The sequence below is a fragment of the Hipposideros armiger genome, unplaced genomic scaffold (genome assembly GCF_001890085.2).
Source record: "Hipposideros armiger isolate ML-2016 unplaced genomic scaffold, ASM189008v1 scaffold_19, whole genome shotgun sequence".
In the NCBI taxonomy this organism is placed as follows: domain Eukaryota; kingdom Metazoa; phylum Chordata; class Mammalia; order Chiroptera; family Hipposideridae; genus Hipposideros; species Hipposideros armiger.
The window spans coordinates 5143758-5167609 of record NW_017731369.1 but is presented as its reverse complement, the minus strand read 5'-3'; the positions used below and the strand labels follow the sequence as shown (position 1 = coordinate 5167609).

At 52.5% G+C, this 23852-nt stretch overlaps 1 protein-coding gene across 1 annotated transcript in view; it reads right to left on the bottom strand.

The window, feature by feature from the left end:
• CRISPLD2 (cysteine rich secretory protein LCCL domain containing 2) overlaps positions 1–23852 on the bottom strand; it is an 85010-nt gene that overhangs the window by 53547 nt on the left and 7611 nt on the right. The window contains exons 2-6 of the mRNA XM_019634828.1: positions 15865–16180; positions 10328–10446; positions 9041–9173; positions 8478–8593; positions 4569–4669 (exon numbers count right to left, since the gene is read on the bottom strand). Coding sequence (XP_019490373.1) covers positions 4569–4669; positions 8478–8593; positions 9041–9173; positions 10328–10446; positions 15865–16104 — 709 coding nt within the window. The 5' untranslated portion in view covers positions 16105–16180. The remainder of the gene's footprint in view (positions 1–4568; positions 4670–8477; positions 8594–9040; positions 9174–10327; positions 10447–15864; positions 16181–23852) is intronic.

The window sequence follows — 23852 nt, the reverse complement described above, 5'->3', positions numbered from 1 at the left end:
CAAAGGGTAGACCAAGTGCCTCGTGTCTATACAAGACAAACATTCAAACGAAGGGCAGATGAGTGGTTCGCTGATGCTTTACGGGGCTAGAGTATCCTGCATCTATTTTCACCGGCCAGTTATCTACCGCACAACCCCTACCCCAGGTGAACCCATTCCAAAGAGGAGAATGGTCGGGATATACGCCAGGAGGTGAACTGCAACCTTGAGTCTCAAGTCCGTTCTCTCAGAGCTCATGGACCACCAGAGCTGCTCCTGGGCAGCTAGCTCAGAGCTGTGATTTCAGATGCCTTTTCCGCCCACTGGAAACACCCTGAGGCCAGGAACCAGCCTGTTTCACAGCCTACTGGACACCCAGCTCCCAGCACATAGTAGCTGCTCAACAAAATTCGCTGAATGAAAGATAATCAAAACCCCCAAAGAATCCTGTCTTTGAATTCTTTTGAAAACAAAAAAATATATTCCCAGTGAAGTTTAAAGACATTCAGGAAGGGAATTCTGAAAGCATCACTTGTAGCCAAAAACTATTAGGTGAGATCTTTATGAAGACACCAGGTTTGCGATGCCATTTGGCACCATCGGCCGCCCCTGGTCTGCTTTCCCGGCAATGTGGCTACTCAGGTTTGCCCTTCACTGAAAGCCAGAGCTGTCTCTGGAATAAGCTGGGTTTTCTTCCACTGGCCTTTAGGATTTTTATACCTCATACTCGTGGCTTTATTTAGCCAAATATAGTTTGGTAAGGCAGTCTAAAGCATTTGAGGGCTCACTATTTAAGAAAATGGGCAGACAGTCCTCGCCCTCAGACACACACATGAAAAGTGGAATGCTTGCCCAGAGGACCGGCTGTATTTGAGCACATCCTAATTAAGCTCCCCTGTGTGGACCGGCACAGGCCTGGGGAAATTCCATGCCTGAGTTCACGGCAAGGGTACTGTACGCACTGTCCAGCTCCGGACCAGGGGTCTCGGGGCACACAGCATTGCTTACATCATTCTGCAGATCCACACCTGGTTCTATAAGTGCTGACAAAGCTCACTGCTAATGGTTACTGATTGTGGACCAAATGACTGCCCACCACCCGGTCCTTCCCCGGCATGTTCTCATGACATCCTCTCATTGCCCTAGCAAGCATGATAAGTCCCATTTCACAGACAGGGAAACCAAGGCTCAGAGAGGCTAAGCGACCTACCCAACCTCACACAGCAGAGAGTCAAACCACCTTTACCGGAAGCCCACACCCTTTATCGCCACACCTGGCAAGGCTGGAGGGACGGAAACCTCTCTTACGGTCTATCCTTATCCCTGCTCCATCTCCATTATAGGTCAAGGCCCTGCCAGGCAACCTCAATAAACACTGATTAAGAAGATTATGCAGATAAACCACTTGACAGGAGACTTTCTTTCTGCATGGTTAGCTAAGAAAATCAGGAAGCCTGCCAATTGGAGTTGGATATTTTCCACCAAAAATAAAGAAACAAGTACGGAGGCTTCCTTGGGTGGGCAAACTGGCATCTAAAGTCTCTTTGTGTGTATTTGGTCTTAAAAAATGAGCCTCTGGGTTTTGGGGGGTATGTGTATGTGGACAACATGCAGAACACACTTGCTCCATGGCCCTGGAGGCCCTGGAGAGAACCAGCAGTTGTAACTACAGGTGGTCAAGGTTCAAGGAGAGTGTGGGCGCAGTAAGAACAGGAAAGCAGGTGCATCGCCTGTGTGTGTAGTCAGGGAAGACTCCCTGGGGCCGGCCGGGTGGCTCAGTTGGCTAGAGCGTGTGCTCTGAGCAACAGGGTTGCCAGTTCGATTCCCACATGGGCCAGTGAGCTGCACCCCCCCACACACACACTAGATTGAACATGGCACCTTGAGCTGAGCTGCCGGTGGGGGGGCGGATGGCTCAGTTGGTTATAGCAGGTGCTCTTAGCAGCAGGGTTGCCAGTTCGACTCCCGTATAGGATGGTGGGCTGTGCCCCCGCCCTGCAACTATTGGGTTGTTGGAAAAGTCATGACGTATATTTTCTATGTTTTTCATTGCAAAAATGTGTCACGACTTTTCTGACAACTCAATAGACTGAAAACAGCGACTGGACTTGGAGCTGAACTGCGCCCTACACAACTAGATTGAAACAACTACGTGACTTGCAGCTGATTGGTCCTGGAAAAAACATATTGCTCCCCAATAAAGTAAAAAAAAAAAGGAGACGCCCTGGAGGAGGTGTGACACCAGAGCTGTGTTTCCAAGAAGGCATCCCCTAAGCGATGGATAAGACACTCAGGCTGGGAGGGGGCCAACATTCCCACCAGGAGATAAAGGACCTCATGCAGGCACCCATACCTTCCACTCCTCCAAGGAGCTAACCAGCTGTATTCATAAAGCACTGACTATGTGCGAGTTGTTGTGCTAGCAACTCACATCCTTCTCACTGCATCCTCCCACCAAACTCCTGTGGATGGGACTATGTTATTACTGCTACAGATGGGGAAACTGAGGCTCAAAGAAGGCATGCAGTATGTCCGAGTACACAGCCAGTAATGGGAGGGATGGCCCTACTCCGTCTGCCTGTAATCTGGACAGCTCAGGCCCATGCACACACAGAAACCCCTCCCAATGGGAGACAGAGGGGGAACCCCAAGGGGCATCTTTCCCTCATGGTCCCCAAATCTAATGGGGACTTGACCCCTCTGGATGACTGGACAGCAGCCACAGGACCTACCTGAATAGGAATGTGGGGATGGAACCTGACATGCCTGAATGTAGACGTCAACCTGCATTCTTTTCTTAGTCCCCACCACACTCCCAGAGGTTGACACAATGACCCTATTTTTAGACGTTAAGACTGAGGCTCAGAGAGATGAAGTGACCTGCCAGGGTCCCACCACTGAAATATGGCAGGGTTAATATTCTTAAAGCAGGTGTACTGGCCTCTAAAACCCACGCTTGTCTCACAGATCCAGGAATCAGAAGGGGGCTGTCAGGGAACGGCTCACTAAAGATGGGATGTGGAGCCCATCCACAAGACAGTGAGGAGCTGTGTCCTGAGAGGAAATGGGGAAGTGGGAGAAATTCCATTTAACAAACATTCACAGAGGCCCTACTGCATGGCAGGCACCACTGGGATCTGCACATCTGTGAAGGGTTTTCAGTCTTCCTCTCAGGACCATGCTGCCTCATGCCGCCAGGCCTTTGCACATGCTGTTCCCCCTTCCAGAAACACCTTTCCCTTCTCTCATTACTAGGCTTTGTCTTCCTGCTTAAGGGCACCTGCTCGGGGAAGGACTCCCTAACCCTGCTAAGCTCTGCAGCATCAGTAACTGCCCTTGAAAGACGTGCATCACGCCTTGTGTCCATAACCCTGCTGGACCTCAGTTTCATGAGGGCATCTCCAAAATTGTATGGTCCCTCTAGTTATCCCCATTGATATTAGCCAGCAACGTCCAGGCACACAGCAGGCACGCATTCCCAGCAGATGCATGGACTCTCTTAGCGCCTGAGGTACGTTATGCAAGACTGGTGTTATCACACTGGGTTTTGCTGATGGGTAGAGTGATCGAGTGGTTTGAGCGCCAGCCTCAAAACCTGGTTTGCCAGATGTCCGCATCTTCTCTTCGCCTGCCCCCTCCCTGCCTTCCACAACGGGCAGAATCAGCGGTGAACAACTGGCCAGGACAAGAGAGCACCCAGGCCCCTAAGAGGGCCTGGGACCCCCGGCTTAGCCCAACTGGTTCTTCCCCACAGAGCCCACGGGATTGACCCTGTGTCCCCTCCGGCCGGGAAGGCCTGACGCAGAGGGTTGTTCTCTCTTATGCGCCCAGCCCTCTGAGCCATCACAAAGCCTGCGCACGGGGCCATGTGAAAAAAACCCATCTTAACCACAAAAACATGGTCATCCCCTTTGGCCCGGCGATGCCCCTTCTGGGACGAAGCCCGAAACGTGAGAAAGGCTTTAGGCACAAAAAACGTGTGCTATTTATAGTAGCAGGATGAGTGGAAACCTTCTCGAGTGGCGACAACAGGCAAACGGTGGAAGAGCTGGAAGTGACACAGCCTTTGAAAACGTCAGTTTTGCCTGAGACGTGGGAGGAAGGACAACGTAAACGTTTATGACAAATTAGGTGAAGGACGGGCAAGATGGGAATGTGGGTGGGTGGTGGTGGGGGGACAAGGATGTGAAGGACAACCCCGTGGAGGGACACCCCTGCACAGTGTGGAGCTCGCCGTCTGGTCGTTTGTTTTGAATTCTTTGTTCGTTGTCTGTTTTATACCAAACTACGAGCACGAACAAACAAGGGCAGGAACATGTCTGTGTGGGTGCTGCGTTCGGAGTCTGGCTACGGCACGTGCTCCCCGGGGGGGACACCCCAGGGCAGTCCTGGGCCCCCAGGGAGCTGGGGACTGAACCCCAAATCTTCACGTGTGCAAGGCAGAGGGAGGGAGGGGAGGACGAGGGGAGCACTGAGAGCAACTGACACGTGGTGGCCAAGGAGGGGGTGGCGCTTTGGACTCTTATTGTTCACTTTTCCCGTTTTACGTAAGCTGTTCTGTGAATCATGGTTTTAAGGTCATTTCCTACCTCGGTAACACAAGTTGTTCTTGCAGCTGCCTCCGTAGCTGGGCGGGCACTCGGAGCAGGGCCGGCCAGTTCTGTACGGGGCCTCTCCAATCCAGTTCCCCCTGAGGACAGACAGAAACACCGTCAAGAGGGACCACAGACAGCTTCTCTCTCCTTTCCTGGGCCCAGTCTAGGGGCGGGGAAAACACTCGGGGAGGGAGGAAGCTGTGTGCCATGTAAAGGGAAAAAGGAGCTGCTCCGGGTCTCTCCTGTGCAGAGTCTCGCCCAGTCCAGAGCTATGGCACCTCGCGTGACTGTGTGTGCCGACACCACACTCGCTCCATATCTACCCCTGGTGCTTCCCTTACACAGCTCTGAACACTGTCAGCCCCCCATCCAGCCTGAGTGCCTTTGCCCTGGAAAGCAGCCAGGAGCCCCCTCATAAGCCATTTCTCAAACGAGTAAAAGTCAGGTGTTCAGGGAGTAGCTTGCATTTCCCGAGCTCTAACCACATACTAACCCAGGTCATGTCATCCTTCCAGCACCCCAGGAGGGATGTGCCGGAATTCAATACTTTTGCACAGGAGGAAACTGAGACTCAGAGAGGTTCGGCGACTTGCCTGAGGTCACATAGCGAGATCTGAACTCGGGCTATGGGGCTCAGAGTCTCTGATCACGCTCTGCTCTCAGAGCTGGGACTAAGGTCTCTCTGAGCACCCCGGGCACTGCCCACCTCCCTCTGAAATTCCCAGGGCAGGAAAACTGGAGGCCACTTGGTAGGGTTCCTCCAGGAGCCAGGTAGCAGGTGGCGAGTGGAATTCCCAAGCCCGTCTCACAGTGTGTGGGTCTTTGGCAACACAAACTGGAGGCGTGAAGGACTGGGGACCAGTCTCTGGGATTTGCTCTAGAAGCTTCCTTTGTCGCAGCCCAGTTATCCATTTGTTCACCCAGGAGAGGGATTCAGGCCCGCTGCTAGGCCACGCTTGGCCCCTGCCTCCTCCAGCCAGGCAGTGAAGAACAGATGTCCTGGGTTGGACCCTGGCCCTGCCAGCTGTGTGATCCCCAACTTTCCCCGGCCCTGAGCCCATCTCCTTCTCTGCAATGGGGGTAACAGCAGGAGGCTGTCGTGAGGATGAAGCAAGTGACTGTGTGGACACCCTCAGACTAGGGCCCGGCTCAAGGTGAAGGCCACAAGCTCTGTGAGTGTTTCCTAAACCAACAAGCGCGTCTGGGTGATGTTTCTGACGGCTTTCCAGAGAGGCCAGGGAGGGGCCCTGCTAGTGTTGGCTGGAAGACAAACTGCAGAAAACACGTTCTCTGTTTAACCTCCGACGGCTCAAAATAGTGGGATGGCATCACCCAGGGCCATGCGGGCATCAGGATTGGGGATGGAGGGCAGGGGGCCCGTGACAATACGCTCACCTCTTCAGCCCCCCTACATCACAGCTGGCAAATGACAGTGTCCTACACCAGGCCACAGACCCCACTCAGCTGACCACCTCTGCTTGGATATGCAGGCCAGCAAGGGACTCACGGGAGCCTTAGGGATGACTCCCCCAAATGGACCATTGTCAGGCAGAACAGGAGGGCCTCAGAGCCTGTCCTGTCACTGGGCAAGGCTCAGTAGGTTTCTTCAGATTATCTGGGCCCCCAGATGGGTTCATCCCTCTCCCCCAGCTGAGACCACCAGCCGATCTAGGGTTCCATATTTCCTCAAAGAGAAACCATACCTCTGATGCTCCAAGGGTAATAACACTCAGGTTGGTGGTTATGGAGAGCTGGCTGAGCGCCAGGCTCTGCACCAACATCCTGTAGATGGACAATCTCCTACTCTCCCAATAGTCCTGTGCTCCCCTCATGCACAAGGCCATCAATGTACAAGATCCCCTGCCCAAAGGGATCTGAGCCCAGACATCACTCCTGGGCCCACATTCTCAAGGTCAGGGGCTTAGACTCTTGAAGAGGAGGCTGTGGACACTGGAATACCAGGCAGCAATCTAAAAGGAAGGCCCACTGAACACACAACACTATGGATGAATCTCACAGACACAGTGTTGGGAGGAAGAGGCTAGGTACAGGAGGGGATGTCTATCAGGTCCATTCATATGAGTGTCCAAACCACACAGACTGGCCGATGGGGAGAGATGTCAGAATGGTGGCCACTCTGGGGAGGGGAGAGCATCTTGGGGCACTGGAAATATTCTCTGTCTTGACCTGGGTGGTAGTTACATGGATATGTATGTACTGTGTGGACTGAATTGTGTGTGTCCCCCCAAATTCATATGCTGAAGCCCTAAGCCCCCGTGTGGTTGTATGTGGAGATGGGACCTCAAAGGATGTAATTAAGGTTAAATGAGGTCATAAGGGTGGGACCCTGGATGGGATTAGTGTCCTTCTAAGAAGAGATACTAGGAAATGCCATGTAAGGACATCAGGAAAAGGCAGCCGTCTACAAGGCAGGAAGAGAGTCCTCACCAGAAACTGACCTTGACCTGGGATTTCCAGCCTCCAGAACTGTAAAAAATAAATGTCTGTTGCTTAAGTGCCTAGCTTCTGGTATTTTGTTATGGCAGCCTGAGCTGACTAATACATGTATATCGTATGCGTGAACATTTATCAAGTTGCACACTTAAGACTAGTGTATTTTACTGTCGTAGTTTATTTCTTTGTCAAGAAAAGGAGTGGGAAGGAGGGGGTAAAGAAAGAAAGAATTATATTTCTGATAGGGTTCTTTGAGTGTATTTTTTAATATAGAGTCAAATCGAATTATTCTTCACTCCCCACCTGCCACGCTGCCAGGAATTCCACCACCGTGGGCCAGTTTATTGGTCTTCCATGGGCTTGTGTCCCCCACCCTCCACTGATGACATAATCCCCCTGCCCTTATCCCTTGGGCTGTGGAGACACTGCCATCACTGGCAGGCCAGATGATTTGCGGAGATTTTCTATTTTCCTCCTAACCTCAGCGATTCCCTGTTTATCCCACCTTCTCACAGCCATTCCTGACCCAAACCAAATAAATTAGGTCATTCCTGTTTCATTCAGTCACTGAGAAAATAGGCCTCCCGGGCCCACTGTGTGCAGGGCATGGTGCTAGGATGGCCGCCAGCTCAGCAGCCCACGTGCAAACCACAGACCGTGAACTGGGTGAGTAGTTCTCTGAGAATCAGCACATATTTGTCTGATGAGCAATGGAGGTGAATGAGTAAAGGGATAAATCACACACTAGTGACATCAGGATATATAAAGAGAAAGAGGGGTTAGGATATAAAGACTTGATGTGGTCCTTTCTGGGAGGGGAAATCTAAAGATGCAAAAACTAGGTCTAGCCTGAAGACCTGTTTGCTAGGGTGTGATCTGCTACATATTTTTCAGAGAAAAGAATAAGAGTAATATCGCTATGGCAGGCCCAACGTGTTGCTCAGCCAGAAGCTATTCCTGTTTCTGACTTGTTTAGGTGGTCCCCAGAGGAGACGTGCAGAGTTGATTGGGGCAATTTCATTGGTTGAAACCAATTAGGGCAAGCTAATTGGTCAAAGCCAATGGGGGCAATCTTGTTCCCCCTTGTCTGAGAGTGGTCTAGTTCTGGCCAATGACATAAGGAGAAAGTGGGTGAGAAAGACCTAATAAGACAGCCCTAGTCTACGGCTCTCCTCCCTTCTGCTTGGGAAGACATGATGCCTGGTGCTTTGCAGCCATCTTGGGTCCATGAGGAGAGGATAACACAGCAGGAAGACAGGAGCCTGAGTCCTGGTTGACACTGCTGAGCTGTTAAGCTAAACCCTCTTCTTGAATATGGTGTCCACAACCTCTAAACACCTTGTTATGTGAAATAATTAAGAGATGCCACTGTTTAAGCTAGTTTTAGTCGAGTCCTGCACAGTAGGCAAACGCATCCCAACCCATACAACCATGTCAAGCTGTTCTTACTTTGGAGAGTAATTGCAGACGAGGTAGACCGCATTCTCCCAAACATCTCCCCAGACGTTCATCCTCCGGCAGGTGTTCACGGCACAGCCCACCTTGTTGGTGGTGGCCCAGACTATCTGAAATGATGACATCCATGCGTCAGAATCTGAGGGGAAGGCACACCAGGATGGCATAATCTGGCCTGGATCTACAGGGTGCTGGTGCTTAACGGGGTGAAAGGGTGAAGGCCCAGATGTTTCCCGTAATCCACTGAAGATGGATACATTCGCTTAAAAATAAACAAAGGCCAAACAAACGAACCACATACGGGGAAAATGCCCCAGTGTGTAAAGGTGCCCTAGACATTTCTGGTGCTTGCTGTCAGTTTCTGTACTTGTGAACTGATCACACACTGTTCAGCACCCCAGCTACACTTTGAGTAGTGCTGAATTAAAGAAAAAAAAAATAATAACAAGGCAATGACAGCAGAGGTTTTCTAGGTGGGCAGCCATCCTGCAGGGCCAGGTGAGTGACTGGGCTTTGGGGAGCTGGGCTGAGGTCGCGGCCTGTTCCTCCCGTGTTACCTGTGTGTAGTGGGTGCACATGGCCCCAGAGCACCTCTCTGGACACCAGGGGTTGCACTCGTGGGGGTAGGGGTAGGTGTAGTCCTTCACCTCGTCATACCAGGACTGCACGTGGAAGCCAGGGGAGCGGTACCTGCAGGGAGAGACCAGCTTTTACATCCCGGCCACCGCACGCCCAGGGACGGAGACTGCAGCTGGCGGCACCGCCACCCAGGGGGGCAGGCTGAAGGAGGAGCTCCTTCAGGGCCAACAGCCCCACATCCCACCCAGCACCTGCTAAAATTCCTTAAAACCTAAACCGGCGAGGAGCTCACCTGGAGACCCTCTGGATTTCAGGAGTGTCCCTCAGGCGGCCCGCATGCCGCCTGTGTGTGCAGGAAACTTGTACTTGGCCCCCTGAGTGAGTCACTATTTATGTTAACAATTATGTATTTAGTTTCATGTATATTTGGGAAAATATATGCAGCCCATGAACCCCATATTTCTCAGATATTACTGCTTAAGATAAAACTTGATGTAAGACATGAATCCATTTAAAGTCAATGTGGAGAAAAATGTTGAGGAATGTACTATTAAACAGGTAATGCACAGATGGGTTACCTACCATGGTGGGGGGAGGGGTCTGGAATGTGGGAAGTATCTGGCTATGGGGGACCAGGCAGAGAGGCCCCCATTACGTGCCAATGGATTGATCCTCATGACCGGCTTTGTTCCTCAGCTGCCGGAGGCCCCAAGGACCCCAATACAAGGCAGAAAACTCATTCAGGGCACAGAATCCTGCAGGTATGCAGTCAGGTATGCAAATCCTTTTGAAAACTTCCTGTTCAGGCTTTCTTACTGAGTCTTTCTTGCCTCAGCAAGCAGGGCCTGAGGTCAGCATCGTTGGTGGCCACTGCCCCTTGCTTCAGCACCGTACACCAGGCTGGCACTGGTTATTTTTCACCAGGAAAGAAAATAAACTGGATGGAAATCCCAGGTTGCCATCACCAGCAAGTATAAACAAAGCGGTTTCAATAAAGAGAAAGGAGGCTAGGGGGACTGGCCATTTCTGGTGAGATGCACAGTTAGAGGTCAATTACTGGCGCTGAGCCTCGATTTCCCCATATGTAAATGACATGGGGGGTTTCTCTCTCTTAGCAGGTGACTGTGAGGGCTAAATGCGATAATGGACAGCAAGCACCAGGATTATGTCATCCTGGTGACACAACAACTTGCCCAGCCTGGCACACAGTAGGTGCTCAGCAGTGGCTGGTTCACAGGTAAAGGGGTGATCACAGCGGCTCTTACCTGCCCCAGTGGACGGCCAGGTTCTGCCCAATGGACACCAGCAGACTGGTGGGCCCGTGCTCCCAGATGCACTCGTGGGCCCATGCCGCTGCCGACTTTGCCAGCTCTTCATCCCAGGTCTGCAGAAGGAGGAGAAATGAGCATCTTCAGAGTCAGGGATGGGTGTCGGAACCAGAAGTACTGTGCCACCCCCAGCTGAGGCTCCAGGTAAACCCGCTGGACAGTTTCAGCTTCTGTAACACGGCTCCGTGCACAGCTCAGCTGGGCTCCTAACTCAGCCAGTGAGAAGTGGCAGGTTGGCAAAGAACTCAGAGGAGCCTAGATCCAAAGCTGTCCTCACAGCTCCTGCTCTGCCTCTAACTGGCCAGTGACCTTGGGTCAGTCCCTTCTCTTCTCAGCCTCAGTCTCCTCATCTGTGAAATGGGAAAATGAGTAAATCCTGGAGATGATGGATGATGGTGAGGGCTGCACAACAGCGTGAATGTACTTAATGCCACTGAGCGGTCCACTTAAAAATGGTTAAGATGGTAAATTTTATGTTATGTATATTTTACCGTTATTAAAAGAAAAGTAGCAAGAAATGCCTTTGACTTGCCCAGTGCTGCTCCACCTCCAGCATGGCCCACCCTGAATCAGTGGGGGCTTGGGCAGGGGTCTGGGCCAAAGAATCTAAAGACAGGCTCTACAGCTAGTCCTGCCTCCCAGCTGGCCCAGGGAACAAATATAACTTCTCAGGAAAGAACACGGCAAACTAAGCAAGTGGGGTCATGTCTCTTCTGCGGAGGAACAGACACGCCAGGCGGCCCTCGTGGCTGACTGCAAGCCAGCTGCTGCAGCGCCTGCTCCCAGAGTCACTGGGCAGATGCTCCAGCTCATGGGCAGGCAGGGGCTGCCCCCTGCTCTGGGGAGCCCCAGCTCCTGGCACACAGTAGGTGTTCATGGAAAGACAGTCCAGGAAGAGCTCTGGGACTTTAACCAGTTGTGGGACCCCAGTATGGAGTGTCATGAAGCTACACGCTTCCCTCTCCTGCTGGCCTGCAGTCTCCTTCCTGCCAAGATAACATCCGCGGGCAGGTCCTGCCCTAGGGCAGATACCTCTGGGGATCTGGGTCACAACCCTGATCCACATCCTATGCCAGCTGCAGTGGACATTCCAGGTACACTCAGACTCATGTCTCACTGACAGCACCCCAGCTCCAGTGCTGACCACAGCCTGCGCCGCTTCTGCCTGAGGTCTTTCTCCAATGTCCAAGCAAAGCCTGACATGGGGGGTTAACAACACTCCCAGGGGCCACCCTCAGCCAATGGGGGACAGACCTGTGAATAAATGCACCTGCCTCCCACCTTCAGGAGGGCAAGTCGCCTGCTGCTGCCTTTACTCAGTAGATCCCGGGAGATCCCGTTCCCCCCAGGAGACCCCCAGGGTGCACCCTGAAGTTGGACTTCCTCCTTCCTGTCTTCTGGACTCATGGATCACCCCCCAAATAGACCACCTGCCCCAAGTCGGTGCATTCCTCTCCAAGCAAGGGAGAGAGAGGTGGGCAGTGGGGTCGGGGGCAGCTTGCACATGCACCAAGATGCCTCTGGAAGTGGCCAGCTGAGGCCTTTCCCAGCATCCGAGGAGGCAGGGCAGAGATGGGGCAGGTGCCGATGGCTCCTCAGAAGCTCACTATTTATTCTGTGCTGTGCTTCAAGAGCAGTGCGAACCTTCTTGCCGCTGGTCTGAGTCCATAACATTTCCTACGGCTCAGAGGGGAGGGGCGCGGGGAGGGCGAAGGTCGAGTTAGGGAAAGACAGACACGCCCAGCAGGGTCTCTGGGGGTTCAAGGCTTTTGGAATTATGGCTGGAGGTGTGCAGACTTGACGTCTAGTCTGCAACAGGACATAGCTAAGCTAGAACCCGCTCTCCCCTCCCTCCATTCGAGGCTGAGCATTCCCAGCTTGGCCCACCCTCGCCTCCCACCCTCCTCTCGGCTCCAGCCGTGCTCGCCACATAATAGGACCTCAAAACAAGGTTTCCACACAAAGGGCTACAGGGCTGGCTGTGTGGTGAGCTGTTTACAGCCGACACACACTCTGTTGATCAGAGTCCTTCCCACGGCAGTGTTACATGTCTTGACTGCCATCCAGAATAACGAGTGCACGCATGAGTGAATGTATGCAGGATGCAGCCCAGTGCCTCGGCTCACGCTCGCCCTCACTGACCTGCCCCAGTCCCCACCTGCCCCTTCACCTCCTGCTCAGCCTGTGCTTTCCAGCTAGTCCATGTCCCTCTGAAGGAGAGGCACAGGTGACATTCTTTACCCCTCAAAGGGATGACTAGAGAGAGGAGAAGGGAAAGCGCAGGGCAGTGAGGTGCAGTGGTGAGGGCATTTGTGTTAGGTGGACCTGGGTAGGATACTAGGTTCTGCCCCTTGCTGGCTGTGTGACTTTGGGCAAGTGGCTTCACCTCTCTGTGCCTCTGTGACCCTATTTCTAAATGAGCTAATGGTGTCTGCTGGAATAGGTTCTGGGGAAAAGCTGAATGAAAGCAGGCATCACGCCTCCAGGTGAGGTGCAAAGTAGCCCTCAGTAAACAGTACCAATATTAACTTTCTCAAGCACGTATTACATGTCAGGGGCAGTGCTGGGCCTGTACCTCTGGAGCGCCATCATCTGAACATCTGCCGCTTACCAGAGAACTTTAGCACCATTTTTTAAAATTTAGTTCCCACAACAAGCCCTTGAGGTATGTTTCATTTTTCCATTGTTGCAGACAAAAAAAAAAAAAAGTGAGGCTAAGAGAGGTTAAGTAACTTGTCTAAGATCACACAGCCAAAAAATTAGAACTTTAACAACCCAGCCCTATCTGGCTTCCAAGGGTGTCATCCTGTCTGCATGCTGTCACCAAATGCTGGTCTCACTCCACTAAAATAATAATAACAACAGTATAGTTAACATTTATTTAGTACTTATCATGCATTATCTCATTGGCTTCTCCAAATAACCCTATGAGAAAGGTGCTTTTATTGTCACCATTGTGCCAATGAGGAAACATAAACACAGAGAGGCTAATTAATCTGCCCGAAGTCACACAGCTAAAAGTGGCAGCTACCTAAACCCAGGTAGGCTGGCTCCAGGGCCTGTCCACTTATAAACCCTCAAAATGGGGTATCTTAACTCTTCGGAGTTTTAAAATGCACCCTTCAGTGCTGAGGCTATTTCAAAGGACTGTGGCTCGAAGCCCCAGCAGGCAGGGCTGAGTAGGAAGCTACCTTTTCAAGATACTCTCCTACCAATGCCATTTGTTTGGGTGGAAACGGAGCAGATGGGCAGCACTGGGCCTCAGCTGCTGGGGTGGAGGGGCTGGGCCCTGATCGCCTTCCCTGCTCCATGGCCCCTGCCGGGAGGTGGCCCCTGAAGGCTCCGTTTCCCTGACAGGCAGGCTATTTAGACCTAAGGACCCAGATCTCAACTCTAATCCTGAAATATCATGAAGCAAAAACAAAGAGGAACACATGGCAAGCTCGTTACGGGCCGTCCAGGCAGCCTGACCTTGCCTGCTGCATACTAAGCTCCTTTCACTTACCCTGAATCTTCCATACAAACACTAGACAAGCACAGTGCTGCCAGGAAAAGACCAGCAGAAACCCAGCCTGTTCCAACGGAGGCAGGAGGCAGTTGGGATCCTGGGGGGTTGTGGTTCAGTAAACTTCAGGCCAAGAAAAATACCGGCTCCCTTGTGGGAACCACGCAGGCCCTTGGGGTGGGAAGGGCTCAGGGCGACCTGTCCAGAGAGAGGTGCAGAGCGAGCGTCCTTTCCCCAAGGGGACGAATGACCTGGTCCTGAGAAGGGTGGGGGCGGACGCCACACCTCAAGCCCCGAAGAAATCTACCCTCATTTCCTACATCGTTAACTCTACAAAGGTCTGCACAAGCTGCCCTATGCATTTTGAAAGGGTGCCCACTCTTCCTCCTAAAATTAGCACAGCCCCTTTGGAATAAATGCCCAGATGATTTTCTTGAGGGGGAAGAAAGAGATGTTTCATAATGAGTTCCCAACGGACAGCCTTGCTCACGGGGCTCTGTCCAGACGGGCAACCCATTCACCTGTCCTACAGCTGGTGACGGGCCACCTCGTGCGGGCACAGAGAGGGACAGGGAGGGGCTTGCAGGCATGCGGGATGGTCCCTGACCATGATGAGCCCTACCAATGCCAGGGCACAAGGCAACATGACAAGTGACAGCTGAGTCTAGAGGAGTGTGGCCAGTGGTGAGGGCTACAAAGAGGCTGGATGAGGCGTGAAGACGAGAAAGTGCTCCCGGGGAGGGAGGTACGGTGGCTGCCACACACACAGCATCTTCAGAGGACGCCCAGCAGACGTCTCTGGCTGAAGGGGAGGGAAGGAAGCAAATCATCAGGACAAACAGCGATCCGGAGAGACAAGAAGATGTGGGCTCCATCCTGGGCTCAGAGGCCCTTAGAGGCTCCTGAGCTGGAGAAAGGCTGGAAAAAAGTGCTGATTTAGGAAGCACAACGTGATGGCAGGATTCAGAATGGGCTGGAAGAGGGCAAGACGGGAGGTGAAACCCGCCCAGGGCAGAGACGGTTCTACTGATCAAGGTGAGAGTGGAACAGGATGGAAGACAAGGCGGAAGAGGCTGGAGAAAGCGTCAGGGGCTGGGGGCGGGGGCTGTTGAACCAGAGGACTGATGCTGACTGAAAGCACGGGTCCTGGAGTCAGCTGGACTCAGGCTCGAATCTGCCTCTGCCACTACCATCTGTGTGACCTTGGGCCTCCGTTTCCTAATCTATAAAATGGGACAAATAACTGCACCTACTTCCTAGGGCTGGGGGGAGTGCAAAATGGTCCAGACAGGAATGGAGACGCGGGAGTGAAGGCAGGGCAGGGGGTCTGGATGTGGGAGAGCTGGTCACCCCTTCTGATCCTAGGTGTGGGATTTCTCCAGAGGGGGAGCCCACCCCCCACCCCCCCAACACTATCCCTTCTCTCCCTTTCCCTTTCAACAGACACCTCATCTCACAGACTCAGCCATGCTCGCTTCGCAGACAGAGAAGGTGCATCTAAAGAGCTGGCTGAAGACCAAGCTGGCACCATATCAACAATAACACCATAGCCCCATGCGTGAGGTCTGTGCTCGTTTGTCACAGCGGCCATGAGAAGATGGGATCCTCAACGTGCAAGCTGAGGCTCAGGCTGGCTGATGTCCAGGGCACACGGCTAGGAGGTGGCAGAGCTGGGACTGAAGCCGCCAGCGCCCAGCTCTGAGACGGTCTCCACTCCACCTTCCGGGGGGCTTGGTGGGCAGAGTCAGGGCAGGTACATGGGCTGAGCTCCCGAGGGGTGGCACAAGGAGCTGGCAACGAGGCCCTCTGATGAGGAACCCAGGGGTACTGTTTTGGTTGGGGGGGGGCGGTCAAGAACAGAGGAAGGGGACCCTCTGCAGCCTGGGGAACTCAAGCCTGCCACACACGCAGGGGACAAACCAGGCAGTGCCAAGGCCTCCCGACCCCGGGTGGGAATGCCAGCACTCACCATGTACTCCATGTTGGAAGCTGGGGGGTACACCTGGCCCCGCAGTTTATTGTGAAGCATGACAATCTCTTCCTTGTCCGACCTGGGGATGGCCCTCCGGCCCCGGGAGTGGGGCTCGTCCTGCTGGTATTTGCTGAGCAGCCTCTCTAAGTGGGTGACATTGGGCAGGAAAAGGCCTTGGGCTCCGCAGACCAGCAGCACCAGCCCCAAGGGGAGGAGGCTGTTCAGGATGCAGCTCATGGCTTCTCTCCAGCAGCAAGAACCGGGGGGACAGGGCAGCTTAGGCTCCCGAGAAAGAGCTGGGCACTCGAGCACTCTGAAAGCAAGCAGAGGGCAGCGGGAGAAAAAATCGGTCAGTATTCAACCAGCTACGGGGCTGACTTGAGCAGTGAACGGAGAAGGTAGTACTCTCCCCCCCGCTTTGCAGACGTGAAAACCGAGGCTCACGGGAACTAAGTAACCAAGGTCCCATGGACAGGAAGTGGTAGAGCTGGGATTCCAACAAAGGGTTTCCAGCAAGGTAAGCAGCCCGGACTCCATGTAGGACATCCTGGCACAAACTCTCCTGGGCCCAAGTTCTTTTGTCACCACCTTTTCTAATTTCTAGTCAGCATGTCTCCTCATTCCACACTCAGGTGGGTCTATGGCCTGAGTTAAAATTCTGTCTCCTGCTCCCGGAAGAGATTGACAAAGTCACTTCGCGTCACCGAAGGATTTGCTCTGAACCAATGTCAATAGCAAACTCCCTGGTCCCTGTGAAGTAAGACTCAGTTTACCAAAAGCGGTTGACAGGCATCCCCAGACCCCTCATTGTACAAGGCTGCCCTTATCACGGCCTTTCCACCAGCACCACACAGTCACCCAGCCCCAGCCAGGGGCCCAGATGTGTGCTCTGCCGAGAAACAAGCCACCTATCAATTTGATCCTTGGAGGAAGTGACAGAGGAATGCGGGAGGACCTCCCAGGGGGGCCTGTGTGCTCTACTCTCAGCCCCCAAACCTGCCTGGCAAACCCACTAAACAACCAAGCATGTGGCTTCCCTCAGCTGGCTTCTGTCTGACAATGAGCCTGTTAGAGACATGGCTGGGTGTTACCCTTTGGCTGCTAAGTTAGTGATTCCCATGGGTAGTTAATACCCAACAAATGCATCAGGATGGTTCCCTCTTGTTGGTTAACAAAACCAGCAGCAGCGTTGAGGGGACAGGAGAAGATGGGGGCCAGGACTCCTGGACCTTCGTGGCCCCCATCTTGGAGTTGCTCTTCCCAAAGAGAGTTCCTGGAACCTTAACTCTGACACATGCGGGGCTGTGGGGCCACATCAGTTGGGGCTCACTCCTCTCAGAGATTTGTGGTGCCCACTGCAGTAAAGAAAACTCCTTTACTCTTGTTACCTATCAAGGATGTTGATGGCCCTTCCTTGCCTTTTGGGCTACAAACCCTTTCCCCAAATAACCGTCTTACTAACCTTTCTTCCCTGGCACGCATCTTAGGAGGAACTGTCTTAGTCTTAGGACATACCTACTAGCTTTAATATTCCAAGGTCTGATGTTATTAGGTGAATTTCTACTGTGCCTTTTGTTCAGAAAATCTTTCCTGAGCAAGAATCTGTGTGGGCTGGTCACTACAGTCACGTCATTTTCAGTTCCAGGACAACCTATTCCCATTTTACAGATGAGGAAACTGAGGCCTAGAGTGGTGATGCGACAAGCCCAAGGCTGTTCGGCTGCAAAGTGGAGACACTGAGACTCGAACCCAGGTGTGACGGCTCCGAGGGTCCAGGATTTTCCATCATGTTACCCTGGCCTCTCTCTCCCTGGAGGCCAGGGGTCTCACTTCCACTAAAGGGCCACAAACTGTGGTCCTCCTCTGGGCTGTCGCCTGGCCTGAGAAGATAAGGCAGGACTTGAGTGAGAGTGTTTACGTCTCTGACCTCTGCTTTACTCTCAAAGGAGAGTCGGTCAGTCACCCAATGACCTTTATTGAGCACCTATTTTGTGCTGCATCCTGGGACACGAAGATGAAGAGGACAATGTTCCTGGTCTTAAGGAGCTCCCAGTTGGGCTGGGAGACAGGTGAGGAAAGCCACAGCCCTCAACCAGCAGGACAGGGCTGACTTCAGACAGCACAGGGGGCTCGAGGAGGGGGCTCCCTGGGTGAGGAGAGCAGCAGCCGTGCCTGGACGCTGACCTACCCGGAGCCCTGAGAGGCCCAGTCCTTTCCACAAGACTCCTCGGGTCTTCACCCACAATAGCAATAACCAGGTGTTTCCCAGTCAAGCTGGCTGGGACCGAAAAATTGTGGCACAGGAAAACATCCCCAGTGGTAAGAAACAGAGTGGGACCGGGAGGGGACGAACCAGGATGGGCAGAGCCGGGAATCCCAGGAGGCAGAATGGAGCAAAGGAGCTATGGGAACGCGGCAATTCCCATCTCCAGCTCTGGAAGCTCTCCAGTGTCCTGACCAAGCCTGTGCTTCAGATAAAAATAGCCACCACCCAGAGAGGAAGGCCTGGCTCTCTTTGGCATAGGCCACATGCGGCCTCCCTCCTAAGGAGTTCCCCTTGGGGCACAGCCCCAGGGACAGCAGAGAGGACTTCTGCGTGCTCACTCGCCCCACTGGGAATCAAACCAGTCATGTCAAACCTCTCAGGGTCCCCGGTTTCTCTCTCTGGTAAGTCACAGCACCATATATGAACATTTCCCAGCTGCAGAAGGCCAGGCTGAAAGCGACGCCAAAACACACTGACGCTGGATTGATATGTGAGATGAAATGAGAACGGGGATTGACGTCAGGGAGCATCTACTCTGGTGTCATGACAACACTCAACTTGCTTTCCTCTACGCTAAAATAATTTGAGGGGCGGGGCATCTCCAAAGGCACAAAATGTGGATTGCTTATATGACAGCTATGATGACACTTGACTAAAACCGGGGTTTGGTTGAAACTTCCAGGGGGCACAACTCAAATGGCCATCAGTAGAAGTAACCAGGAGATACACTGCAGAGTCGTCATGGGGGGAGTATCATACGGCAGGCAAAAGGCATGAAGTTGAGCTTTGTGTGTGTGTCAGCATAAATCAAACTCAAATACCATGTGGTGTCAAAAGAGCAAGTTGTAGCATACTATGCTAATTGTACTATTTATGTAAATTTTAAAACATATAAATCATATGTTGGATATTTTGGATATACATGTGTATGTGCATATATATACATCTATATGCGTATATTATATATACCCATATACACTTATGTTCACATACATATATACATGTCTGTGTGTTTGTGTACATCTATGTATATGGGATATGTGTGTGTGTGCACGCACGCGCACGCACGTTTCCATAGTAAAACCAGGACTGAATCAGGCCAAGTCCATGGTGGTGGCTGACTCCTGGGCGAGGGCAATGGAGCTGGGAAGGAGAATGTGAGGGATTTCATCTTCATCTTTAATGTGTTGTTTCTATTTTAAAATCTCAAGCAGATATGGAGGTGTCAACTTCTCTTCACTTTAGGCGGACAGGCCGAGTTGGCAGGAGCTTCGAAGCGGTAACCGAAGGGGGCCGGTCTGCGGTCCTTGGCTACGGCAGCCCTAGCAAGCTGACATGTGCATCAGAGAAGTGGGCGGGCAGGATCTCATGTCAAAGAGTCCACTGGCCGCTGTCTGAACAGGGGCACGAGGGAAACAGAGAGGCAAATTAGGAGGCTGAGGCAAGGGTCCAGCTGGAACCTGGCAGGGACCTCAGCACTGTCTGTCAAATCAACAAGCCCACCAGCTGAGGCCCACCTCATGGGCAAGGCCGGCTCCCTTGGCCTGTGTGGACCATTCAGCCTCCACTGCCCAAACAGCTCAATCAGAGCTTAGGGCCAACGCACTTCAGGCCCTTTTCTATTTTTCAATAAAAAAAAAAAATTTCCTAAATGAGACATACACACCATCCAAAGCTGCCTGGAGCCTTCCAATGACAAGTACGTGCTCCCCCAGGGGAGGCTGGCGGGGGGTTTACACTGAGAGACACCTACTGTACACTAGCTGCTGCATTTCTCAATTCACCTCCCAATGACCCAGAGGTGTGGGCTCCACTATCCCATTTTACAGATGAGGAGACTGAGGCCTCTGGGGTTTAAGGAACACATCCAAGGTCATACAACTGGCCAGCAGAAAACCCCGGGTTGGAATACGGCTCCATTTGACCTCAGAGCCCTTTCTTACTGCCACCATGCCATCCCCAAGGATGGACTTCCTTACAGATTTCCTGTCACCACCCATGCAGTGGAGGTACCCCCACCAACAACCCCATCTCCCTCTGCAATCCTGTCACCTTTCTCTGCCTCCTAGGCAGATTTCTGGGTTCTGGGGAGCCAAGGCACTGGCTCCCCAGGTCAGGCATGGCTCTGTTGATGAGAAGGCACCAATGTGCCACTCCCAGGGGGAGAGAAACCTTTACCTCTCGGTGACTTTTCACCAAAACATGCCCCTTTCATTGGGCTTGGCACCCCTCCAACTTCCATCTGCTGATGCGCCTTTGACTCAAATGTGGCCCACTGACCTCTGACCCATGGCATGAATGGGTGCTCTCTGCAGAGCGCTCTCCAGCTGCTGGGGTCCCCGCTGTTTTCCTAATGTCCTAAAGGAGCTCACACCTTGGTACCTGGAGGGGGAGGCCCACACGCTTTGGCTCTACACTTTTGACCCCCAGTTCTCCTACAGTTGCCAGTGGCTCGAGGAACAGGTACCCCCAAAGGCTTTTTCTAGAGAAGCCCTCCTCAGCTCTCTGTCACCCCTGGCCTTGTATCAACAGCTTGAAACATCCGCCATGGACGGCTCTACAATATGACAGAAATGCTTTCTGGAAAATCTTCCTCGCCTTTGCAAAGCCAAACCCATAAGACCACAAATAAGATATAGGCGCCAAGGTCTCATGGGAACAGACCAGACATCAGGCCACAGCGGAGACGCGCGGGACCAACAAGGCTTTCAAGTCCCAGAGTCAACAGGGAAACCCAAGCCTGGCGAACGAAAGTCACAGGAGTCAAATTCCTGTAGCGTGGCCCAGAGCTTTCAGACATTTGGAGTCTTCCAGCATGGCGGCTTGCTTTCAGCCCCATTTTACAGAAAATAAAACTGAGTCCAGAAGACACTGCCTGGTATTTATGAGGCTGTGCTGCTAATAGAACCAAGATTTGACATCCCGCTTTCTGAAAGTTTGGGGGAGCTTTCAACATGCCGTTGCTGTAATAGAGGCTCTACAACCGCCCCCTTCCTCCCTGGCCAAGGCTCTCTGTGTACATATGGGGTCAGCAGGTCCTCAGGTTCCCAATCTAGACAGGGGTCTCCCGGATGGTAACCTCCTGGGCAATGCCACAACCAAACTCAACTCTTGGGAACAAGTGAGAGAAAGGGAACGTGGTTTAAGCGCGATGCGTCATCTCGCCCGGCTGCCTCTGCCAGTGTTTAGGCAAGTCTGCCAGAAAGATGAATCTTAGGACTGAGCCTGTCAGCCATCTACTCCGAGGCTGTGCCAAGCTCCCTGCTTTTGCACATGCTGTTCCCACAGCTCATCCTGTGACCCCAACCTGCCCCCTCCCCTGGCCCAAGGCTGGGCAGATGCATTCCTGCTCCTCGCTTAAGACTCCACTCCAGGGTCACTGCTTAATCACGCTTGCAGACCTGTCGGGTTCATTCACGGCGGAATCGCCAATGTCTGCCAAGTCGGTGTTCAATAAATATTTATGGAATGAATATGTGGCTCCCCTCTTCCTCCCAAGACCAGAAGAGCCGTATAAGGACTATGCTTATACATTTATATGAAGTTGGCTTCTTCTTTATTGTCTGCGGCTTGGGCTCTCAGGGAGCAGAGCCTGAGTTCAATTCCTGACACTGCCCCTCACTCGCTGTGTGGCCTTGGACATGGCATGCCGCTTCTCTGGGCCCCAGTGCCTGCATCTATAAGGTCGGGGGAAATTATAGGTCTTGTCAGACATTGGCAATTCAGTGGTGAATAAGACCAGCAGGTCTGTGGGTGTGATTTAAGCTCCAGGAGGCTTCCAGGAGATGGTGACTCTATAGCTGAGCCTTCACCGAGGAGCAGGGATTACTCTGCCCAGCCCGTGCTGAAAGGGGGGCAGGTTAAGCTGTGGGGTGAGGAATGAAGGAGAGAATGCACATGAGTATTATAACATGACCGTGTTAGCTACGTAGTGTACAGCTAATAGTGATAGCTATTATAATAACGCTGCTGCTGTTGCTCAATATTCACCAGATGCGTTGTTTGAAGGGGTTCTCAGAAGGCTGGTGTAATAATGGGAAATGCAGGGAAGAACTCGTCAGTCTTCACCACATTACTTCAAAGCCCTGTCTCGGGCTCGAGACAAAAATCTAAGTTTTGAAAATCCAATTACATGTCTAATGCTTGCAGGGTTGGAGGGGAGGAGGGAGACCTCCCTTAAATTTGAAACACACTTTACTCAGCATGTGCCTTGAGCCGTGGCCACTTTTTCCCACTTTCTGGGGAAGCAGGAACCAAGATGTCATGAACCAGGTCTGAAGCGTGAATGCTGACCATCTGGCTGGGGACCATTCGCAAAGGGACATGTACAAAGGTTGCGTGGTAATTCACGTTGATGACAGTGACCCAGCTGATGCCACGGCTGCCATGAAGCTCTGTCTGCTTCCAGGGCTCAGTCTTAGCTAAGTGATGTGGGCCCCGGGTGCCCCAGAACTCACCACCCTGTATGGCATCTATTCATACTATTTGCATTGCCAGCTAGACGGTGCGCTTCTCCGGGGCTGGAACCAGTGGTGTGCTGCTGTTTAACAACCAACGCTTAAAAAAGCAAATCAAAACAAAAAAACACCCTGATTTCTAGTGTTTGTCAATTGCCCTGGTATAAATACTTCCCACTATGGCCAACTTCAAGCAACCAACATGAGGACCTGAACATGGAGTTTCTAGAAAGAGACTCGAGCTAGCACACCATTATGTAGTCTTTCCATCACATGGATACGACAGACAACCAATAACCTCAAGGGCGGAGATAATAGTAAAGTAAAAAATTAAGACATGATAAGTCTTGAGTGTTTATTACCTTCGTTTTAAATGACTTATTTAATTGTAAGTTTATATGATTAAATGTTTAATGGTGGCTCACAACCTTTCTCAGACTTTAACTACTGGCTCTCACAAGTCAGTAAAAGCTGGCCCCGCCATGTTACTGGCTTGGCACTGAGGGTTGGTCAACTTCAAATCCCAGCGTGGATTCACTGCTCAACAGTCATCACCAAAGACCCAGCCAACATGCAGTCAGTGTGGACAAGGCAGCAGACATTGTGCTGGGGTTTTACTCCCAGCGTCTCCTATTCATCATCTCCACAGACTGATGGAGTCGCTGCAATTATTGGCCTTCCTATACGGATGAGAAGACTGAGGCTCAAAACAGATAAACAACTTGCCCACAGTCACGCAGGATGCCTGTGGACAGCACCGAGGCGTCCCTCACACTCCCAACTACTTACTAATTCGGGCTCACCCAGGGGGCGGCTCCCCAAAATGCCTGGGCACGTCTGACCTCCAGCACCATGTCAGCCGGACTCATTCAGTGAAACGCCCCGCCCACGGGACAGCAGCTCACTCCAAAAGCCAGGGTGCCCCGGGTTCTGCTCTTCCTCAAAAGCACAAAGGAGAACTCGATGACATGTGAGCAAGGCCAAGCACCGATCACAGTCATCGCCGCAAACCACCCAGAAATTCCAGGAATGAAGTGGTGGCTGGGAGGAGGGGGAGGACGCCCCAGCAGGTATGTCTCAGGCAGATCCCAGGACTGGGAGAACCTCTCAGGAAGAACGTCTGGATCAACCAACAGACACCTGGGGTGGAGGTGACGAGGCAATCTCAGCAGTTCTCCTTAAACCCTTCTCCACAGGATTACGGCTGGACGGGGAGGAAACAGGCACCCTGGATTCCCCTGCAAATGAGGACGGATGGCCAG